General features: G+C 56.0%; 1 protein-coding gene across 1 annotated transcript in view; it reads right to left on the bottom strand.

Annotated features, from left to right (window-relative positions):
• TMEM178B (transmembrane protein 178B) overlaps positions 1 to 23410 on the bottom strand; it is a 395863-nt gene that overhangs the window by 17068 nt on the left and 355385 nt on the right. The window contains 2 exon segments of the mRNA XM_062197632.1: positions 16888 to 16960; positions 16963 to 17027. Of these exon segments, the coding sequence (XP_062053616.1) occupies positions 16888 to 16960; positions 16963 to 17027 (138 nt within the window).

Raw genomic sequence — 23410 nt, 5'->3', positions numbered from 1 at the left:
CTTTATTTGAGTGGCACACAAGACAATATCCAGGCTGGGGACATCGGCCTTTATTCTGTGGACGACAGAGAGCCACAGAATATTTCTCATCAGAGGAATAGCATGACAATAAGTGTATTTTAGAAAAGTAGGATGCTTGGCCGGCTCAACAGGCTAATCCTCCGCCTAGCGGCGCCGGCACCCCGGGTTCTAGTCCCGGTCGGGGCGCCGGATTCTGTCCCGGTTGCCCCTCTTCCAGTCCAGCTCTCTGCTATGGCCCGGGGGGTGCAGTGGAGGATGGCCCAAGTGCTTGGGTCCTGCACCCCATGGGAGACTAGGAGAAGCACCTGGCTCCTGGCTTCGGATCAGCGCAGTGTGCTGGCTGCAGCAGCCCTTGGGGGGTGAACCAACAGAAAAGGAAGACCTTTCTCTCTCTCTGTCACTGTCTAACTCTGCCTGTCAAAAAGTAAAAAAAAAAAAAAAAGTAGGATGCTGCTAAGGATGAAGTTCCTGGAAAGCAGGGAAATGAACACTGACGGAACGCCTGTTATCTGCTAGATGTTCCTGACATCTTCCCTCGTTTCCCCTGGACAACAGCCCTACCGGGCAGGCAGCAACGTCTCGGTTTACAGAGGAGATGCAGGCTCAGAGGCTGGCAACTGGACGGTGGGACAGAGATTTCCAGCAAAGGCTCAATGGCTCCCAAACCACTGCCCTCATAATAAGGACCCCGATGGAGCTTAGAGAACAGAAACAGACGAATGGGCCATGGTGAATATTGCAAAGGAGGTACTGGCAGGTGCTGCCAGTTGATGGAAAGGCGAGGGTGAACTGAGAAAGTGGATCATGACTTGAGTGACAGACTGATCTTTCAGGGAATGAAGAAGCTCATTTTGCTGGGGAAAGGACAGGCGCCGGCACTGCTAGGTGCCCACAGTGGACCAGGTATTCGGCAATGTCCAAGAAACGTACAGTACACGCATATATAGGTACAGAAAGGACAAGTCCAGCTCAAGTCACGTTTGAGATTCCAGAAGGGTGGAGCTACCCACAAAACAACAAAATCACAAGTCTGGAGGTCTGGAAAGAATGTTCCACACACACGTACCAGATGTCTATACAGAGACAATTATCACTGTGAGGGTGGTGCTGTTGACAAGGAGACTTGTTTATAGGGAAAAAGAAAACATTCGACAGCCCACATTCACAGGTAGAGCAAAGGGCAACCCAGAGAAAGCACAGAGAGAGGGAAAAGTCCCGGTATGTTGTCACCAAGGACAAGACAGGAGCATTTCAGGACAGAGGGAGACAGGTGAACCTGATGGAGGTCAGGAAGGGGGGTTCAAGGTCAGGTGACAGGGACAACACAGGAAGATCTCAGGACAGAGGGAGACAGGTGAACCTCATGGAGGTCAGGAAGCGGGGATTCAAGGTCAGGTGACAGGGAGGACACATTGGGCTTAATAGTTAAGGCACCCACCATCCCTATCAGAGCTCCTGAGTTTGATTGCTGGTTTTGGCTCCAGACTCCCGTTTCCCACTAATGCAGACCCTGGGAGGCAGAGTGAGGCTCTGGCGATGGGGTTCCTGCCGCCCACACAGGAGACCTGGGCTGAGTTCCCATCTCCTCACTCCAGCTTGGGCCCAGCTCCGGCTGTTGCAGGCCTCTGAAGAGTGGACCAGCAGATGGGAGCTCTGTCTCTCTACTTCTGTCTACCTCCCTCTCTCTTGGGAAGCATCCCAAGTGAAATAATACATTTTCAAAGATCAAAGTCCATTTTGCAGGAGGTCAGGGACAGGAGAATCAGCCAGCAGTGAGCAGGTCTCCCCGAGGCCAGTTTCCTCAGAACGGCAGGCGGCGAGCAGATTCCAATAGGCGAAGGGAGGCGGCACCACAGCTGTAAGATAGAACGATTCCCTTTCCCCATGATACGCCTTTTGTGTCAGAAATGTCAAAATGCAAGACCTCCAAAGACACCATGATCCCTTCTCTCCAAGGGATGTTCCACGAACACAGTCGGCTTTCTCCTTTCTGACACAGGGACGCCACCCTCGTCGCCCACGTGGCGTCGTCTGCAGGGGCTGTCTCTTACCCCATCAGGTCAGGGGGTGGTGGAGGGTCCTAAATACGACAATAATTATTACTTGGGAGATGGTGCTGCATGGTACCTAAAGACTCAGGCTTCAGAGTCAAACGACTTGAATTCGAATCCTGGCTCTGAGAACTACGTGACCTTGGGCAAGCACCAGGGACTGCAAAGCGGTCAAGAGCCCCGGCGTACCAGGAAAGCAGCGCGTGCTCATTGGGCCCGGCACGGTTCTGAGCACTTTACACATCAGCTCATCTAATGTGCACAGCCAGCTTCCGAGGGGGGCACAACTTTACAGGTGGAGACACTGACGTTTCTAAAGGATGCACTTGCCCAAGCTTACAGTCTTCAGACACAGCGTCTGGCCCTGGACGACCCGCATGCCATCTGGCCTTGCTGTGGGCGTACAAGTGGCTTCCGTGTGCCATGTTTATCCCCCACCCCACACGGGGGTCTCCCAGCTCCTTGCAGGTGGAGGCAGGGGAGGCTCCCATGGCTCGTGCATGTGAGTGCACGTGAGCAAGCCTGTGTCTGTCTCGCCCGCCACGTGCCCAGGTGGCCTGCATCCTGGGTGGCCTCCCAGACTCCTTTTCTTTTCTTCCCAGTGTCCCAGGAACACAGCAGAGATGGTGGGATTAGGCTAATCCTGCACACTCTGGATTAAGGCGCTGTCATTTACTTAGCTGCACGACTCTAAGCTTGTTTCATGGCTCTTTGGATCTAGCCGGTTGTCTACAAAATCAGGGTGTCCGTGCTGGCCTTAGAGGGCTGCTTGGGAACTGACAGGAAATAACCCCGGTCAGAGCTTGCCATCGGCCCGTGCAGCTGCTCTGCCTACCTTCTCCTCCCTCTGCCCCCCACCCTGGGGACTGGAAGGTCACATGAGACCCACCTCCCTTTCAACCTCTGGGAACTGTGAGGTGTTGCCCAGATCATAAATGACTCCCTTCCCATTCTTTTTGGGAGACCAGCATTTTCCTTTCCGAAGAATGTTGGATGAGTAGACTGATAAAGTCCTCTTTGCTGTTGAAAATACACAGAACTCTTCTTCATAGTTTGCATTTAAATGTATCAGTGATGGAAAGAAAAATAGCTACTTTATCACATGAACTGGTCTAGGTGTTTACTTCCGCTTTAGAGAGATGATGGGCAAGTTCAAGGCAGGGATGGAGCACAAAGCACCCAGGACACACAATGGCCATCCACTGAATGTATCGCAAGCACTGGGCAGGTTCAAATGGCTCATTCAAGTGGGCACGGCCCTACGTCTTCCATAAGCACATCTTGAACATTCTTGACCTTTCAGTGGTACGGACAGATAGGGTGAGCGCATGTTCCAAACCCCGAGTCAAGACACAGGACCGTAAAAGGCAGGATCTTTGCACAGGAAAGCACGTTTGGGAGCGGGACTCTTAGGAAGGTACAGCAGCACTGCACAGGGCCTTGTCCTCCAATCATCTCAGACGTGGCAATGAGACACAAGTCAGCACGCACTCGCCCCAGGGGCCCAGCTTCTGGTGGGGTGACGTGGCGTGTCCTCCCGAATAGACTCAATGTACGCCTCCAAGGCCATGCTCACGAACCCTCTCCACGGATGCCCTGAACCCCATCTCCAGAGCCACCCCGCTCCAGGCCTTGGAGGGCCCTGTGCAGGGTCACACTTGCAGGTTTCCCCCATCTCATCCACAGCGGGATACAGAGGCGCTGGGCCCAAGGTGGGCCTGGCTGTGCACGGCAGCAGCTGTCTATCCCCAGGCCCTGCTCTCCAGCTCCCTCACATGGGCCAGTTCTCCAAGTCTCTGGCGTCCACAGGGAGCTGGCCCCCCACTCGTGTTTGCGCACTCCAACATGCCTGCTAACAACGTGCTCTCAGCCTATTGCAGGGGCCCTTTCGTCTGACCTGTTCTGGTTCTGCCCTGGTCTCAGTCTTAACTTTGAGGCCCCAGAGAGGCAGCACATCTCAGTTGCTCAAGCAGTAGGGGTGGCAAGGGGGAGACGCCCTCCTCCCAGGCCTCTTTGGGTCTGTGGTATTTGACCACTCCCCAAATGATCTTAACCCATCCACTCTCAGCTTGCTCACCACCATCACCTCCCGCTGCCAGGGGACAGGAGAGAGGGAGTCTCTCCGCAGTCACACCTGCTCCTCCCTCTCTTGCATCTGGGAGCAGCTTTTCAACCAAATGGAGGGTCTCTCCATTTGCTTCAGAAACCAGCATTCTCCTTTGCTTTGTGACTTAAGGTCCAGGGCTTGCCTGGCAAGTTCTCTCTCTCTGAAGCTTGGAATTTTGTCAGAATAGCCTAGCAGGGCCATGGAGAGGGAGGCTTTTGAAGTTGTCTCAGAAATTACCCAAGTTTCCATGGTGATCAAGCACTGTAGTCACCACCACATTCTATTTCCACTGAAAGGCGTAATGGAGGAACGAGTTCTTTTTCAACCATCACCCAGCCATGGAGGCAGTCTCACAGCCACCCTGCTCTCTGCCCCGTCCACCTGCCCTTCCCCAACATCACCCCTGGCTTGTGGACAGCCCATGGTATGGGAGCATTGCACAGACCCTGAACCAGTGCAGTGGTGCGGTTCGTTCTACCCGAGGGAAGACAGGGTCTGTGGGTGCTGAGAAGAGGAGACCCAAGGCTGGACCAGATTCACTCAGCAATTCAGACAAGTCTGCGTTGGTGAAGTCAGGCCAGCTGGGACAGCCGTAAGGAAATCACGTGTCCTACATGAGAAGGGAGGGCAAAGTCGTCCTCAGCCTGGACCCTGAGAACCTAAACTAGGCCTCACTGTCTGCATGAACACGACTTTGCTGTTCTTCGGTCTCCCTGCTCGCACAATGGTTTGATTGTTCACTACAGGTGCACCGATGGTTCCACCAACAGACAGCGTGCCCTCCAGGTTTGAGTGTTCACTACAGGTGCACCGATGGTTCCACCAACAGACAGCGTGTCCTCCAAGTTTGAGTGTTCACTACAGGTACACCGATGATTCCACCAATAGACAGCATGCCCTCCAAGTTTGAGTGTTCACTACAGGTGCACCGATGTTTCCACCAACAGACAGCGTGCCCTCCAAGTTTGAGTGTTCACTACACTGATTGTTCCACCAACAGACAGCGTGCCCTCCAAGTTTGAGTGTTCACTACAGGTGCACTGATGGTTCCACCAACAGACAGCGTGCCCTCCAAGTTTGAGTGTTCACTACAGGTGCACCGATGGTTCCACCAATAGACAGCGTGCCCTCCAAGTGTGAGTGTTCACTACAGGTGCACCGATGGTTCCACCAACAGACAGCGTGCCCTCCAAGTTTGAGTGTTCACTGCACTGATTGTTCCACCAACAGACAGCGTGCCCTCCAAGTTTGAGTGTTCACTACAGGTGCACTGATGGTTCCACCAACAGACAGCGTGCCCTCCAAGTTTGAGTGTTCACTACAGGTGCACCGATGGTTCCACCAATAGACAGCGTGCCCTCCAAGTGTGAGTGTTCACTACAGGTGCACCGATGGTTCCACCAACAGACAGCGTGCCCTCCAAGTTTGAGTGTTCACTACAGGTGCACCGATGGTTCCACCAACAGACAGCGGGCCCTCCAAGTTTGAGTGTTCACTACAGGTGCACTGATGGTTCCACCAACAGACAGCGGGCCCTCCAAGTTTGAGTGTTCACTACAGGTGCACCGATGGTTCCACCAACAGACAGCATGCCCTCCAAGTTTGAGTGTTCACTGCACTGATTGTTCCACCAACAGACAGCGTGCCCTCCAAGTTTGAGTGTTCACTACAGGTGCACTGATGGTTCCACCAACAGACAGCGTGCCCTCCAAGTTTGAGTGTTCACTACAGGTGCACTGATGGTTCCACCAACAGACAGCGTGCCCTCCAAGTTTGAGTGTTCACTACAGGTGCACCGATGTTTCCACCAACAGACAGCGTGCCCTCCAAGTTTGAGTGTTCACTACAGGAGCACTGATTATTCCACCAACAGACAGCGTGCCCTCCAAGTTTGAGTGTTCACTACAGGTGCACCGATGGTTCCACCAACAGACAGCGTGCCCTCCAAGTTTGAGTGTTCACTACAGGTGCACCGATGGTTCCACCAACAGACAGCGTGCCCTCCAGGTTTGAGTGTTCACTACAGGTGCACTGATGGTTCCACCAACAGACAGCGTGCCCTCCAGGTTTGAGTGTTCACTACAGGAACACTGATTATTCCACCAATGTCTAGACAGCGTGCCCTCAAAGAGTCTTCCAATCTCCTGCCTCAAAAATCCTCACTTTGCCTTGCTCCAATTCCGGATGTCACTGGAGTTCTCACCCAATTGTATGCCATGAATTTTACCCAGCAGTAATCAAATACCCATGTGGACACAGTGGTCTTAAACAAAACTTCCCATCCTCAGTCAAGTCTGGTCCCACTCCCTTCCTCTGAGACCCTGCTAAGGCTTTGTAAGATGGCGTTCTCCCGTACCGCGTGAGCAACTGGCTCCGCCTTGTCTTCTTGCGGGCTGTGTCTGCAGCATCTGGGTAGTCCGCTCTGTACACTGGGCAGGTGCGTTTTGGGGGAGTAGCCACCATCACAGACAAGGGGTACAGAGCACAGCGACACTGAAGCTGCTTCTTCAAAAGACAAGTATCCCAGCAGTTAAATGAGTAACGTCTCAACAGTTGTGGAGAACAATGCCATAAACGAGGGCAGACTGGGCCTGAGTTAGGGGAGGGGAGCTGCAACCAGAGCAGGGGAGAGATCTTATTTTTCAAGATCTCCAAGAGTCACCCCTGCAGCACAGGCTGCAGCGTCCTGGGTCAGGGCTGCAGTGTGGGACCATGCTGGAAGCAGAGCTGCTTCATGGGCTTGGGGTCCGGCCAGGTGCCAGCTCGCTTTAATGCTCTGCTGCTGCCATACTGCAGTTCTTAGGACTGTTTGACAAGGAATCCTGAGTTCTCATTTTGCAGTTAATTACGTAGCTGGCCCTGGTTGAAGGGGAGGGATGCTCCTGGGTGTGTGGCACTGTAATACCTCAGGGGACGTGTGACAGCCCCCAACCTTGATCCAGTCACCCTGGGCATGGACACAGGACCCCCGCTCACTGGGCGTGGCAGCCTGTAGAAGCTCCAGCTGTAGATACTCCAGAAGGTGGCCAGATGCAAGCCTCACAAAATCAACGAGTGCTCAGGGAAGAACCGCAGAGCGAGCTACGAAATGGACGGGGACCGACGCCCCTGACCGTTGCCTCCAAGTCCCTTCACGATCGGCCCACCTTTTGGTGTCGCCGCATCTCACTCTGCTCCCACCACTCCTGTAGGCCCAGCAAACGCCTCCCCCCAGGTCCCTGTGCGTGCTGCTCCTTGTGCACGGCACGAGCCTGCCTTGGGCTCATGTGGCCGACCACCCGCCCAGAGGCAGACGACCCCCTACCTAGAACGTCACCACCACTGAGGGCCTTCCATGCTGCCCTGTCATCTGCAATGACACCCCCATCCCCCTCTTTCCCATTCATTCTTCTCCAGTTCTTGTCACCCAGTATGTGCTATATATTTATGGTGCTTGCTCTTTATCTCTCTGTCAAACTGAATGCAAGTTTCACGGGGACCTTAATCCTCACGTGTCCCAGGTGCTTCCACAGTGTCTGACACACAGCAACCAGTATTGAGTGAGTGAATGAATGAATGAAGTGATTGAATGAGTGAATGAGTAGTGACTGCCCAGGGATGTTATTTGTCCGGGCACCTCATCTGTCCCATCCCCGTGAGTGCATGGTGTTTCTGTGCTGTTGCCACTGATGTCTGAGGCTCCTGAGAGCAGAGTGACATTGAAAGTGGTGATTAAGAAAAGAAATATCTCAGTAGCTAAATTAATAACATCTAAAAATTTACAGAGAACAATGCCAGGCTTTATCGTGAGCTCTCCGCATGAGTTAACTCTGTAGCTCTCACAGTTTTGCTTCAATTGAGTCCTATTTTTAGCTCTCTAATTGATGGGAGAATTGAAGCAAGGCATGAGAGGCAGCAAGTAGCTCTCCCAATGTCACATGGTTAGCCCAAGGCTCCCGGGGCCTGGACTGGTTCTCCAGGATACAACCAGAATCCCCTCCTGGAGCTGGGTGACTCAGCTCCCGAACAAGGAGAGCCACTGGCCAGGAGGCAGGGGACAGAAGGCAGCTCTGGGGCAAGTGTTCACGGGGACATCCAAGAGACGGAGGAGCCCCGCCCACAGAGGCTGTCCTGCGCGTCTTCACCAACCACCCTCTTGTCATCTCCTTCCAGGGTCTGCTGCGTCACAGCATTTCCATCTGGGAGTTCAACGCCAAAGCACCCCCTGCTCACGGAATACGTGACGCTGTCACCTTGTTGAACATCGGAAGGTCAGGTCAGGGGGCTTTGTGCTATGGGTTTTCAGGGCCAAGGCCGCTTTCTGGCATCTCTGGGCCCACGTCTCTAACGAGGCCAGATCTGTTTGGGTGGTAGGGGTGGGTCTCCTTTAGGTCTATTCTAACTTCAAGCTGAAAATGAAACCCTCTTGCTGCCTGGGCTGCTGGACTGATGGACCCTGACCCTCGCTGGCCCGTAGGTGAGCCTTGGTGTTGTTTCCCAGTCCTGACAGTGTGTCAACTTCCCTAAATGTTTTTTACAACACCATCCATCCCTCCAGGATTTGTTTCATAAAGTGCTAATCAACAGTCAAATATGCGCCTTCCAGGGGGCAAAACACACTCCAGGGCATAAAGTAGTTTGTGAATCTCCGCTCAGGACTCCCGGAAAGAAAGATTGTAACACAAAAAGTCAGGAGCGTAGTTACGATGTTTTAGTGAAATCCCACACAGAAACACAGCGGATTAGCAGGATCACCTGATTGTTTCTACGCCAGAGTTGTCCATGGTTGGCCGTGACAGACTATCAACACGTCTCCGCCCATTAGAAGGGACTTCACCTAGAGTATACAAGCAATGGCAGCGCTACCGTTTACTGAAGGTTCGCTGTAAACTTGCATCATGCAGACTCTGGCTTACTGGACTCTTCTCCCTCCCCCAGAACACCTATAGTAGGTGGCCCTTTGACCCGCGTCTCCCTGTCTGACCCGTAAGTCATGACCTGGAGTAATCAAAGTTAGGGCATAGGCCTCCTGGCCTTATGGAAACACAGTGGTAGCCATGTTTCTAAGTAGGGCAGGAGCTGAAGTTCACAGTGGGGTTGAGGCTGGACAGGGAGGGCTCATGAGGAAAGCTGGGCGCTGGTTACTCTGTAGGAGTCCCTAGAATCACGTCCCAGAACAGTCCTCCAGGAAAGACGCCTATTGCCTTGTCCGTTTCGCTTTACACTGCGGGGTTTCCAGGTTGGTAGGCCTTTATCCGGGGGTTTGTCTACCGGAAGAGGGTGTCTGCAGCCCACCACACCGCTGCGCTGTCTTGGGGAGCTTGGTGGAGTGAGTGCAGATGCCAAGCACTTGACATCATTGGTTTGCAAGTCACTGCCATCGCTCAAACGTAAGAGCCTGGGCAGCTCTGGGGCATTCTCTTCATTCCCCGGACTGACGGGGGAGGCACGAGGCCACGTGACCACAGGCGGGAGGAAAAGGAACTCGGACGGTTCCCTTTGCTCATCACACCCATGCCCTCAGTCCATCACCACCTCTTTTCTGTGGCCCCCTGTGCTCTGGGGAGGGAGGCCAGCAGAGAGAACGCTTACAGCTCCTCAGCGGCCCGGACCCGAGCTCGGCAGCGTGGGCAGCCGCGAGTGACCAGGGTGCCGAGAGCAAGGCAGCAGGATGTGCCGCACAGACCCAGGCTTGGGTCTCGGGCCAGGCGCCAGCGCCAGCATCACCACCTACTACGTGGGCGACCTAGCACAGCCTGACGTGGCCACTGGGACCGGGAACACAGGGAGGCCCAGCGGATGGTGCCTGAAGTCCGTTCCCTGTCTGATTCTCCGTGGGTCCAGCTGAGGACAGACAACGCTCCGGTCATCCACATACGACTCCTATCCCACTTCTAAAGCAGATCTGAGGTTTTGTCAGAGAAGCAGAAAGCACTCAAGGGTTTAAATAAAGGTGTTAAGGACAAGGAAGCCCCCAGAAGGGGAGGTGATTAGAACAGGAACGGAAAATAAGTTCGGACACATTCTTGAAGAATCACCGCTCTATCAAGACAAGAACAAGAGCTCTGGGTCACGTGACTCACTCTGCCAGTGTGTGCAGTGAGACCCCATTCCCGACTCCATAATAAATTAGCGAAAGCACGGGAGCAGACGAGGTTCTGGAGCTCACAGATCTTGCACCTCAGCGCAGCGCTCACTAGACAATCAGCAGACACCACGTTAGGAACACAGGAGATACTACCCGGATCCTGGTTTCTGCTACCGTTCTCCAACAGAAACAAACAGGGCTCCTTGGAGAAATGGCTGCTCCCAGGACTGAGGCCGAAAACACATTAAGATGAGCCTGTAGCACCAAGCAGTCTCCAAACCAAGTGTTCGAACGAACGAGCAGAAGTGGGAACGGAACCCCTGCACTGATGGGGTTTGCCACAGGGCACGGAGCCAGCTCAAAGAGCTCCCAAGGACCAAAGCTGAAAAAAGAGAAGCCAGCAAATAAAGCAGTATTGGATTTAATGCAAAATAAATATGCCCACGTCTACACTGACATAAACAAGCTACTGAACAAAATAATGAATGGGAGAGAAAAGAGAAATCTCCCATGTAGACTAATTCCAAACCAGTCTTGCAGATACTCACTCTGTCCTGGTCTCTAGCAAGGGCTGCCCGTGGTGCCTTCCCCACAAAGAGTACACAGTGTGGAAATGGGAAAATGTGACAAACACGGCTTCCCACTGGAGGACAGGTCAGCATCCACACTCATAAATCACGATGAAATAATATGACAGAATGGCACCTGACCTCTGTGAGCTCCCTCCCAAACCCATAACCCAATCTAATCACCAGAAAACACCAGACAAGTTCCAACAGAGTGGCCTCCAAGATGCCTGCCTGGAACCGTGTAAAACTGCCGAGGTCATCCGAAACAAGGCACGCGTGAGAAACCGACACAGCCCACAGGAGCCCAGGAAGAGACCTGTGTGTCCGAAACAAGGCACGCGTGAGAAACCGACAGCTCACAGGAGCCAGGAAGAGACCTGTGTGGTCCCCTGGGTGGGATCCTAGAGCAGAAAAGGACATCAGGTAAAAGCAGGCGACTTGGGGCTGGCAACATGGCCTAGCGGGTAAGCTGCTACCTGCATTACCGGCATCCCTTATCGGCACCAGTTAGAGTCCCGGCTGCTCCACTTCCCATCCAGCTCCCTGCTAATGCACCTGGGAAGGCAATGGAGCATGGCCCAAGCACGGCACCCATGTGGGAGACCTGGAGGCGGCTCCTGGGTCAACCTGGCCACCTGGCCAGCCTTGGTCATTGCAGCCATTTTGGAAGTGAACTGACGGATGGAAAATCTCTCTACTTCCCTCTCTCTGTAACTCCACCTTTTAAATAAATAAATAAATCTTAAAAAAAACCCAGAGGACTCTGACACTATAGACTGTAATTCATAATAAGGTATCGTAATAAGAAGAACTGTGTGCAGGGACAGAGGATAATGTGGGGATCCTCCTTACTATCAGCTTTTCTGGTCATTGAAAACTGTTCTCAGAAATAGCATATATATATATATATATATATATAGAGAGAGAGAGAGAGAGAGAGATAACACAGAGGTCAAATGCTCTCCCCCTTGCTAGCCTCGGCTAAGCTGGCTTCCACGAATTCTGCACCTGCCAGGAAGTGGATTCTGCCGACAACATTGGGATCTTGGAAGAGGATCTCAACCCTCGGATGAGGCCAAGCCCAGGCTGACACTTTGCAGTTTGGTGAGGCCTTCAACAGAAAACCCAGTTAAGCTGTACCTGGGATTCTGATCCAAGGAATCTGTGAGATAGTAAATGAGCTTTGGTTTAAGCTGCTAAAACATCAACCAATATACAACAGCAACAAACATCTCTCAGAGCAGTGAATGCGCTTCGGTGGCCTCATTCATGCGGTGGGAAGGAAGCTCCTTTGGGAGTTGGGGGGGAGTGGGAGGAGCCAGCCTTGGGACATTTCAGGGAAAGCTCTACACAGGGACCAGCTCGCTCTAGGGTCTTTTTTTTTTTTTTTTTTTTTTTGACAGGCAGAGTGGATAGTGAGAGAGAGAGACAGAGAGAAAGGTCTTCCTTTTTGCCGTTGGTTCACCCTCCAATGGCCGCTGCGGCCGGCGCATCTCGCTGATCCGAAGGCAGGAGCCAGGTGCTTCTCCTGGTCTCCCATGCGGGTGCAGGGCCCAAGCACTTGGGCCATCCTCCACTGCCTTCCCGGGCCATAGCAGAGAGCTGGCCTGGAAGAGGGGCAACCGGGATAGAATCCGGTGTGCCGGCGCCGCAAGGCGGAGGATTAGCCTGTTAAGCCACGGCGCCGGCCTGCTCTAGGGTCTTGAAGGGAAACTGCGTGTGTCGCAGGACAGGAAGGCCAGCGAGGGGTAGCTTGGAGGAGGGGGAGGGACAGAAGTGAGCGAGCAGAGTACGCAGGGCTTCTGAAGGGTCTGGGGTTTGGCTTTTGTTGGAAGTGCATCTGAGCACCAGTGAGTGCCACCCATGATTCCCAGCTTTTAAAAATCTCACATCTGTTCTGTGAAGGGTGGAGCCAGGCCAGCCAGCGGGGGCTCCAGCGTGAGCCTAGAGGGAAGATGGTGGAGCGTAGCCTTGAGTGTGACTGATAGGCGTCTTCTCTCGAGGGTGGGAGCACGTGCGAGAGGGATCCTGACGGGCGGGCGTGTGCTCTTCTTGGAGATCCGTGCCCACGCCGTGGCTCCGAGGCGCGTCCCACGAGGACCGCAGCGGTCGTAGCAGCCGCGGGCTCCCTTGCCATGCAGTCTTTCCTGCGTGTCATCTTGTTCCTGAGCTTCTGCACCAACGATGATTCACCAAGACAGTTGCCGGCACCCACATGGTGCCGTGCCAGTCTGGGCCAGATCCTCCCCTGGAGGCCTTGCCAAAAGGGAAGCTGGATCCCACCCGCCGCCCCCAACCTCCTGGCCGACAAAGCGGCCCTACTTAATGGAGTACCTCCTCTGTGTGGAGTGTTCATTAACCATTTGTTTTTTTTGTTTGTTTGTTTGTTTTTTGGGTTTTTTTTGACAGGCAGAGTGGATAGTGAGAGAGAGAGACAGAGAAAGGTCTTCCTTTGCCGTTGGTTCACCCTCCAATGGCCGCTGCGGCCGGCGCACCGCGCTGTTCTGAAGGCAGGAGCCAGGCGCTTCTCCTGGTCTCCCATGGGATGCAGGGCCCAAGCACTTGGGCCATCCTCCACTGCACTCCCGGGCCACAGCAGAGAGCTGGCCTGGAAGAGGGGCAACCGGGACAGAATCCAGGGCTCCGACCGGGACTAGAACCTGGTGTGCTGGCGCCGCAAGGCGGAGGATTAGCCTGTTGAGCCACAGCGCCGGCCTCATTAACCATTTGTTGTCAGCTGCCTCACAGGGTGCAGGATGCCCTCTCTTTACCCTGGAAATGGTGGAATCTGGAACAGGGTGAGCGCGTGCAGGCCACCTCTCCTCCTATGGGGACAGAGAGGTGAGAGTGGAACTCTCCCCTGTTTATTTCGGCCCGGGTGGCCAAAGTCACCTGCAGCTCCGTCTTCAGACTCTTGACTGCAAACGTGCCCTCCCCATCCCCGCTGCCCGTCCAGCCCGCCCAGGCCTGGCCGCTCCGGACGATGCTGCTGGTGCTCCCCGCTGGCTCGTCCCGTGTGCAGCTGTGATCCGTGTGGGCCCAGCTGCAGACCCCTGAGGTCCCCAGCCTGGGTGACGACGAGGCAGTGAAGCCTTTTGGTGCCACCTTGCAGGAAATAGCTGGGGTTCGAGTGAGTGACGGCTCTGCTGTGTCCAGGAAGTGGCTCTCGGGTGGCCGACCCCAGAAGTCTGATCCCCAGACAGCAGGGACCAGTGAGGCTGTGGGCAGGGTGGTGTTGAGAAGTCTCTTTGACACAGGGGGGTCTGGGTTGGCACCTCAACCCTCTGCTGAGCAGGGGCCAGGGAAGGACATCTTCCTTCCTAGCTCCTAACTAAACCAAGCTCGCGGGGCAGTCCTGGGCTCCTGCACTCCCGAGGCTGTGTCTGGCCCGGGTGGAAAGGACTAACTGGAGCACGAAGGGTGTGCTCTCGCAGCCCCCAAGCTCGTCTTCCAAAAAAGCCCCGCAGGCCAGGGATCAGCAAGGAGCTCCGCTGCCCTCCAGCCACTTCTGCGGGGGCCTGGCCCGAGGGCAGCCACCAGGTACAAGGACCCCTCTTCCTGCCCAGGACACAGCATTGGCCGGGAACACAGGGCACAGAGCTCCCAGGTGGAGGGGGCTGCACGGCCCCCAGGGGAGAGGAGTTTGCTCCCATCTGGATGGCACCCGGTCAGACCCAGCTCTCAGAGAGGCAGCTTCCCCAGAGCTTGCCTTGACGTTAACACCTTATCCTAGAGTAGGGTCTTGCCAATTAGAAAAAACGAGTGCACATCACAGAGGAGCAGACGCACCTGGGCCCCTTGGTGACCAGGCCCTGCCCTTACGGCAGTGACTGAGGCCCCATCACAAGAATGCTCTTTGTCTTGCCGCATGAGGCTTTGGGAGACAGTCCTAAAAAGCTCAGGGTTAAAAAAAGAGAGAAACTAGGGCTGGCACTGTGGCATATAGGCTAAGCCTCCACCTACAACACAGGCATCCCACATGGGTGGCAGATACTCTTCCCAACCAGCTCTCCACTACAGCCTGGGAAAGCAGCAGAAGATGGCCCAAGTCCTTGGGCCCCTGCACCCATGTGGGAGACCCGAAAGAAGCTCCTGGCTCCTGGCTTCGGATTGGCTCAGCTCCGGCCACTGCGGCCAACTGGAGAGTGAACCAGTGCATGGAAGACCTCTTTCTCTCTCTACCTCTCCTTCTCTCTCTATGTAACTCTGACTTTCAAATAAACAAACAATTTTTAAAAAAGAAGGCAGGACTCCAGACACCTCTCCGCCCTTCACTGTCGGCCCCTCCGTCTCCCTGGGTCCCTGGCAGGCGGAAGGTAATCCACTGGCCCCACCTTGGTCACAGCTATTGGCCTAGCCACTGTCCACTCAATTTCGGCCTGGCTGTCGTCTGGTCAGCTGTGTGTGGCCTGGCCAGAAAAAATGAAGCAGCCAATCCCATTCTCTCTTTTCTTCTGGAAGCCGATCCAAGCGTTCCGGAGGGAAGTGGGTACAGAGCGGAAGGTCCCGGGCTTCAGCACCTGGGCCTGAAGAGGGGCGAAGTGGAGAACGCGCCCAGGAGCCAAGAATGGCAGGAAAGAGGTGGCAATGAAAGGGAGGCGCCCGGAGGCCCCGGACTCCTGCTCTGCCCGAGGCCTGTTTGTTCAGCCTGCTGTGGACTTCTGGGAGACCTCTCTCGAGCCCTAGGAAAGCTGCGTGGGGCTGGGGCTGTCTTTGTGCTTCTAGAAAGTCTCAGACAGAGCCCTCACTACAAACGGCTGCTTCGCTTTTATCTCTGCCCAGTCTGGGGGGGCTCCGCGGGGAACAGAAAGGATTCCGGGGCTGGAACAGAGAGTGAGATCGTGCGGCGCGGGTTTTGATGCCTGGCTTCGCAGGAGGCCCCAGGGAGGCGCAGGTGAGCGAGGCTGGTCCGGGAGAGAACTGCCAGGGCGTCCCCACCAGTGCCATGCCTCCCCCACAGCCTGTGTCATCACAAGGGAGGCAGCTCTGGCAGGGGGACAGCCTGACTCTCTGAGGGCGGCACGTGGCGGGGCCTGGGGTGACGGCACCATGGAAAGCCCACGCGTATCTCCGGAACAGAGAGGCTTGTGCTTCCAGGGAATCCGGCAAGCCTTCCAGCCCAGCCTGACCCTCCTCCTGCCACCCAGACACTCACCGGTGCCCCAGGGCCCTCTTGTGCACCCAGGGGAACAAGCTTCTCTTTGCCCAACTTCACCGGCAGGCCCGAGACGGCACGGCCCACTCCCACCTCCCCTCCTCTGCACAGCACTCACAAAAGCGACCCGAGGTGGGCATTCGCCCTGGGGCCTGCAGGCAAACTGACACTTGCTTCCCCATGTAAGGTTCATAAATATTTCTGATCCCCTCTGCCCAAGCCCGATTCCCCTCCACCTCACTCCACAAAATTAACTACCATCCCCTGTTGGACCAGGCTGTGATGGACAGCTCTGGACTGAGACCACAGCCGGGAGACCACAAAGCACACTTCTGCTCTTTGGCAAAGCGGAGGCACAAATAGGGCCCAGTCCTGCTCTACTTCTGTCCCACGCTGTTCTCCTCCTGACGGACGACCCCTCTGAGGGGACCCTGGATGGGCTCCACGGCATCAGCAGGAGGGGGGGGAGGTGGGGTGAAGGGGGGCGCGGCAGAGCCCCTGTGCCATTGTCTCTTGTTTTGGAATGCCTTAGCTGAAACGGGAGAGGCATTAAGGCCCATAAGTCAAGGGTGAAGGTTAGGCTTTTGCAGGGGACCCGGTGCAGACAGCACCACCTTCCTGCATCCCGTGGGCACTGTCTGGGTTTGTGATCTCCATCTACCCAGAATGCAGTCCCAGCATCTTTCTGACAATCGTCTCTTCCGTACCAGGCAGTCAGATCCCCCAGATCTGCATCCCCAACAGCTGCAACAGTGGCAGGAGCTCAGAGGGACTCAGAGGATGTTCGAGAAAGAGCCCAGCCACGCCCATGGTCCGTCTACTGTGCCCTCACGCCATGGTCCGTCTACTGTCGCCCTCTTGCCCATTCTTCCGGCCTTTCCCACCCGACCCCAGCCCCTGCAAACCCGAGGCCTTACCTCCCATGAGGAAGAGGAGCCCCGCGACATACTGCATAAGGCCTCGGTCCCAGCAGCAGCCCAGCACACCCGATGATACCAGCCGAAGAGGATGATGGCCACCGCCATGCCCATGAAGCCGGCCGTCATTCTGCGCAGGTCTGTGGGGAAGCAGGCAGGCAGCAGTCAGCATCGGAGCCTGGGCCTCAGGGCTGAGGGTGCTACGGGGGCAGGGAGCGGCTCGCCCATCTCAGACAGGCTTGCACAAACCGAGGGTCCTGCGCAGAGAGAGACCACATACCCGCCAGCACAGCCTGGCTCCCGCCTCCAGGAGAGGGCGCTGGGATACAGCTGTCATCTCTTCATAGCTCCTGGGTACCAGGCACGGTGAGGTCCCCCAGTGCCCCTAACACAACCTCTGAGACAGATCCATCCTCCTCCCTGCTCGCAAATGGAGCCGCTTGCTCAAAGGCAATAGAAGGGGGAGAGTGGAGAACTGAACTCGGTTCCTAACCAGTGCACCTGCCAAGAACACCCTCCCTGTGTGTGGGGAGATGGCTGCCCGCTTGGGGGGAGGGGGCCTTGGTGTTCTGTGCCTCCCAGCGAGTGGGTTTTCCTGCCTGTGAGGCTGCAGGGTGGGGAGCCACCCTTCCTGCTCCCAAGTGAGCCCCTGGAGCAGACCCCTGAGTGCCTCCATACCAGGCCCTCCCTGCCTGACGGCAAAGCCGGGGTGGTTCAGGGGGCAAGAGGCCTGTCTGGAAAGGCAGCGTTTCCAGCAGAAGGGAGAGGGCAGAGCTGCTGCCTCTCTCAGCCGCCACTCAGCACCCTGCTGGGCTCGGCTTCCTCCCCTGCTCCCACCCTTGTCCTTGGAGCCCAGAAGCCGCCAGAGCTGCTCTCCCCCACCCCCACCTGTACCCCACCCCCATCTTCTCAGGGATCACTTCCCATCCTGCACTCCTTCCCTGCATCACGGCCTTCCTCCCTCCCCAGGCCACGCTGTCCACACCTTCCACCCTGCCCAGCACCCACGGGCAGCTCCCGGGCCCCTCTCCACCTACCTACGGCAGAACCGGTGCACCAGCCCAAACAGTACCCAGCACCCAGCACCCAGGAGCAAAGAATGAGCCTGGCCTCTCCCCAGGGTCTGTGCTCCCCTGGGTAGTGCAGGCCAGCCTAGAGCACCCCACGACATTCTCTCTGAAGGGAGGGGCGGAGGGGACACTGCGTGGACACCCCAGGCGAGCACAGCAGCCACAGCTCAGACAGTCCCTTCTCACCCCTGAGAAATGGATGCCCCCCGGTTTCTCCGCGCATCACCTCCCCGGCGTCTGCACGACTCGTGGGCCCTCGGCTCCTCTCTCACTCTGGCCACGCCTAATGGGAACCATGTAAAAGCATCCTGGGCACCGTCTGGCTTGAAACCCATGGCAGGATCTGGCGCTTTATCCTTATCCCCACCTTGCAGACCAGTGAGACAGACAGCCCTTGCGCCGGCTGGGGAGCAGGCAGGGCGGGGCGCAGGTGGAGCACCCAGCTGGGGAGCAGGCAGGGCGGGGCACAGGTGGAGCACCCAGCCCACCCCTCCTTGCACTGGCTGGGGAGCAGGCAGGGCGGGGCGCAGGTGGAGCACCCGGCTGGCCCCTCCTTCTGGGGAGGAGGGGCTGCAGAGGAAGCCACAGCAGCAGAGGCAGAACTCAGCCTCGCGTGCCGGCCCCCGTCAGGCAGAAGACACGCCCTTCGCAGTCCCCTGCACCGGCAGCCAAGGACACCTAGCGGTCACACAGCACTGTATGGACGGCCCCCATCCCCAGACGCATCAGCATTCGATAGGACTTGCCAGCCAGGCCTCTGATCTCCCTCCCGCCCCGTCCTGGGGCTGAGGCCACTTCCTGTTGAACCACCTATGGCTGCCCTGCCCCCATCTCCCCACACTCTCCACTGCCACCAGCCTATGTCTGTGCTCCTTCACCATGGCCAGGGACTCGAGTGAAGGGGCCCGAGCCACCCCTCGGTGGAGACAGGTGCCCCCGGGACCTGGGGATCAACCTGGATTCATTCCTGCAATTGGACACCCTTTGCCCCTGATGCTTCTGCTCTGCCTGTCTTCAGGAGCCAGGAGGTGGCGGCAAGCAGAAGAGAGGCCAGTCTGCTGTCAGAGCCAGGGGGTTTCTCTGGAGGAGGGTATGTCACCCGCTCAGGGAGTGCTCAATGCAGGCACTGTGCTCTCCCGGGCCCCTTCCTTCTAGGGGAAACCCTGCCCCTCCCTGCCGTGGGCCTGACTCTCTCTTGGCCTAGCTCAGGAGAAGGCCTGCACGTCCCCTGCTGGGCTCCACAGCAAAGCTACTGCCAGGGGATCTCGTGGGTAATGGGCCACTGAGCCAGGGAGGGGAAGTGGGCTGGGCAGGAAAACGCAAACCAGAGAGGAGCCTGGTGGCTGCTTGGGGGACGAGAGCAAAGTGTTTCGCTTCGAAGGAAAAGGGGGAAAGGCAGAAAGGAAGGGAAGTGGAGGGAGCAATGGACCTCCAGAAAGTTCCGAGGCAGACCTCGGTCCTCTGGCTCCAGGTCAGGGGCAGCTGCTGCCCTCCCGCACGGATTGGGGACACCTGGCTGTCGGCGAGGACTTTGTCCTCACAGGCTGAGGCTTGGGCTAAGCTGTCGATCTGGAAACAGGTGTGAGATGCAGAAGTCCTGCCTGCGCATTGTGGCTGACCCCAGAGGATCTTCCCACCACCTGTGCAGCTGGATTTGCCCGGGTGCGCGTGAACAGCTGGCTGCTGTCTGTACACCCATGGGGTGACTCCGCGGAGCTGCACAGCTTTAAGGCGAGTGTGACAGCAAATACCCTATTTTATAGATGGGAAAGCAAGTCCAAGAAGGCACATCATCAATGACGGTCCCAAAACCAGCAAGAAGACTGAGCTGCACAGCCGAGTTAGGTGAGAAAACACTGGCTGTCAGGCGGACTGAAGAAATGTATCTAGCATGTCTTCCTCCGACACGAAGGCACAGAGTGGCTGAGACAGTTCCCAAGGACAGAAGCCCACGGCGTGGGGAAACGCGGGAAGCGGACAATGACGGCACCCACAAAGGCCTGGGGCCGCCGAGCCGACTGAATGGAGGCCAGAACTGACTCAGCGTCAGGAAGCCACCCCGGAGAGGCTCCCAGAGGTTTACCAGGTGGCACCAAGGGTCCCTCTGTCTTGTTTTTAAGGATTTATTGTTTTAGCTGAAAGGCAGAGCTACAGAGAGCGCGGGAGAGACAGGGACATCTTCCACCTGCTGCTTCAGTCTCCAAATGCTCACTAGAGCTGCGGCTGGGCCAGGCCGAAGCCAGGAGCCTGGGACTGCATCCGGCTCTCCCACAGGGGTGGCAGGGACCCGAGCCCTTGGGCCATCTTCCTCTGCCTTCCCAGGTGCCTTTGCAGGGAGCTGGACTGGAAGCAGAGCAGTGGGGACTAGAACCAGTGCTCAAGTGCTCACATGGGAGGCCGGCGTCGCGCCAACAGGCCCCTTTGGGTCAGGCAGAGGGAAAAGGATTCGGTGGAAGTCATCTGGGAAGGAACCAGGTCCTTGGATCCCCTTGCTCAGAGACAGTCCTCTCCCCAGGATCTGCGCGTGTAAAACAGAGCACTCGGGAAAGGCGGCCCCCTCGGCTGAGGGCTGACGGCACGCCCGCGGGCCCGTGGGCCGGGCTGGAGTGCACTGCAGTGCCCTGATCCGGGCGGCTGACTGTGTGCAGGTCACCTGCTGGGTCTGCCTGTGGGATGGGGCCCAGCCCTCCCCGACTCGGCGCCCAGTAGTTGGCCCAGCAGCCTGGGCAGTGAGGGAAGACTTTCTGGCACGAGCACACAGAAGACAGACCTGGAGATCCCGCCACGAGGAGCGGCGCACCAGTGGCCTCTCAGCCCACTCGGCACTGAACGCCAAGTCCACGCGCCCCGGGTCCCCCGCAGCTCCTCACCGCTCTGCTTGTGATTGGCACACACAGGCTAAGCGTCAGGAGGGCCCTGAGGAAAGCCTGGAGCCCGGTCAGAAACAACGCGGGGAAACACACTGCGCAGGGAGGAGAAAATGACCCCGAATTCTGACTGGTGTCCCCGGAGAGGGAAGAGCAGGAAGGCGCTGCCTGCACCAAGTCAAAAAACTACTAGGCTGGCGCCGTGGCTCAACAGGCTAATCCTCCGCCTTGCAGCGCTGACACACCGGGTTCTAGTCCCGGTCGGGGCACCGGATTCTGTCCCGGTTGCTCCTCTTCCAGGCCAGCTCTCTGCTGTGGCCAGGGAGTGCAGTGGAGGATGGCCCAAGTGCTTGGGTCCTGCACCCCATGGGAGACCAGGAGAAGCACCTGGCTCCTGCCTTCGGATCAGCGTGGTGCGCCGGCCACAGTGCGCCGGCCGTGGCAGCCATTGGAGGGTGAACCAACGGCAAAAAGGAAGACCTTTCTCTCTGTCTCTCTCTCTCTCACTGTCCACTCTGCCTGTCAAAAAAAATAAAAATAAAAAAAAAATAAAAAACTACTAGTTAAAGAACCAAACAATACCCTGAAACAAGATTATGGAGTCAAAGTCCAGGAGATTTCATTACAGATTCAGTACTAATTTATATAGCAATGGTCCTAGCCTGCATCTAAGAGAGATGTGAGGCTTACAAAACACACAAAACAGGGTAAAAACCAGGAAGAAATGATGGAGAAAGATGAATGATGAAGGAGGGAGAGAGAAAGCAAGCAAAGATGCACCTGGGGATCGTATTCAAATGCATGACCTTGGGAAGGTCATTACACAGGTACTTCAAAAAGTTCATGGAAAATGGAACCAAAAGATAAATTTAGGGGGCAGCGCTGTGGCACAGTAGCCTAAGCCTCCACCTGCAGCGCCAGAATCTCATTTGGACACCAGTTCGAGTCCTGGCTGCTCCTCTTCCGATCCAGCTCTCTGCTGTGTGCTGGGAAAGCAGTAGAAGATGGCCCAAGTCCCTGGGCCCCCGCACTGGTGTGAGAGACCTGGAAGAAGCTCCTGGCTCCTGGCTTCAGATCAGCTCAGCTCTGGCCACTGCGGCCAACTGGGCAGTGAACCAGCAGATGGAAGACCTCTCTCTCTCTCTCTCTTTCTGTAACACTACCTTTCAAATAAATAAATAAATAATCTTTTAAAAATTATTTTGGTGCAAAACAATGGAATCTATGCATAGTCTTTCTTTTTTTTTAAGATTTATTTACTTGAGAGGTAGAGTTATAGACAGAGAGATGGAAAGAGAGAAAGGTCTTCTGTCCACTGGTTCACTCCCCAAATGGCTGCAACAGCTGGAGCTGAGCTGATCCGAAGCCAGGAGCCAGGAGTTTCTTCAGGATCTCCCATGCGGGTGCAGGGACCCAAGCACTAGGCCCATCTCCCACTGCTTTCCCAGGCCATAGCAGAGAGCTGGATAGGAAGAGGGGCAGCCGGGACTCAAACCAGTGCCCATATGGGATGCCAGCACTGCAGGCGGCTTTACCTGCTGGGGCACAGTGCTGGCCCCGGCATAGTCTTTCCATAAAACACATTTCCCATGAAATTTTTTAAGGTCCCCTGTCTCTTCCATATTTAAACTTAAAGGCATTATAACACATTATTTCCATGTCTTTAAAAATCTTTGTTGCTTTTTGTTTGCACTTCCTGTAGCCCCCACTGCCACTGCCTGTGGACGGGCCTCACACAGAGGGCTCTACCCCCGCCCTCACACAAAAGGCTCTACAACCCCACCCCCCCACCCCCCCACCCCGCCCTCACACAGAGGGCTCTAACCCCCCCCCCCCCGCCCTCACACAGAGGGCTCTACCCCCCCTCCCCCCCCTCCCCCGCCCTCACACAGAGGGCTCTACCCCTGCCCCTCTCCTCTGCTCAGGAGTGACAGCTGCCTGTTTAATTCTTGTGGTTGCCCCTGTGCCCACAGCAGCATTCTGTACTCAGGAACTTACAAAGCTTGTATTTTCCCCATCTTTTCCTGCTTTTTTAGAAAAAGAAAAAGGAGGAGGAGGAGGAAAGCCTACCTCACCTAACCGCGAGGCTCTGGGCAAATATGCAGAGCTGGTCTGCGGTTAATCCCTTTGGGAAGGGCTGGGGCTGGCTCTGCAGGCAAAGCCTCACCGTGGCGTGGGGGTTGAGTCCATTATCTACATCCCCGGCCTGGAACAGTCTGGTTTTTGAAAGGATGAAGGTGCTTTCTCAACTCTTTTGAATTTCATTCAGCAGGTGGAAAGGCGTGGGCAGAGGGAGGTTGACAATGAGGGAGGGAGGAGGAAAGGTAGGGAGCTCTCCCTCCCGGAAAAATTTTGATTTTGAAGTTTACACTCCTATTAACATTTAAATTGAAAGGTATTGCTTGCAACTCCATGTAGGGAACCAGGATATCTACATTTAAATAAACACCACTTAGAGGAGGGAAATGTTCGCAGGGCTCTGAATGCCGGTCTATTTGCTCTTTAAAGACCTCGCACAGAAAAGTGATGATGATTGGAATTTTTTTTCTCATTAACAAACCCCCAGAAACGGTGAGGGTAGGTAGG

This window comes from Lepus europaeus, chromosome 1 (assembly GCF_033115175.1).
Source record: "Lepus europaeus isolate LE1 chromosome 1, mLepTim1.pri, whole genome shotgun sequence".
NCBI classification, from domain to species: domain Eukaryota; kingdom Metazoa; phylum Chordata; class Mammalia; order Lagomorpha; family Leporidae; genus Lepus; species Lepus europaeus.
Note: the sequence above shows the minus strand (reverse complement) of the source record. Positions and strands in the feature narration are given on the sequence as shown.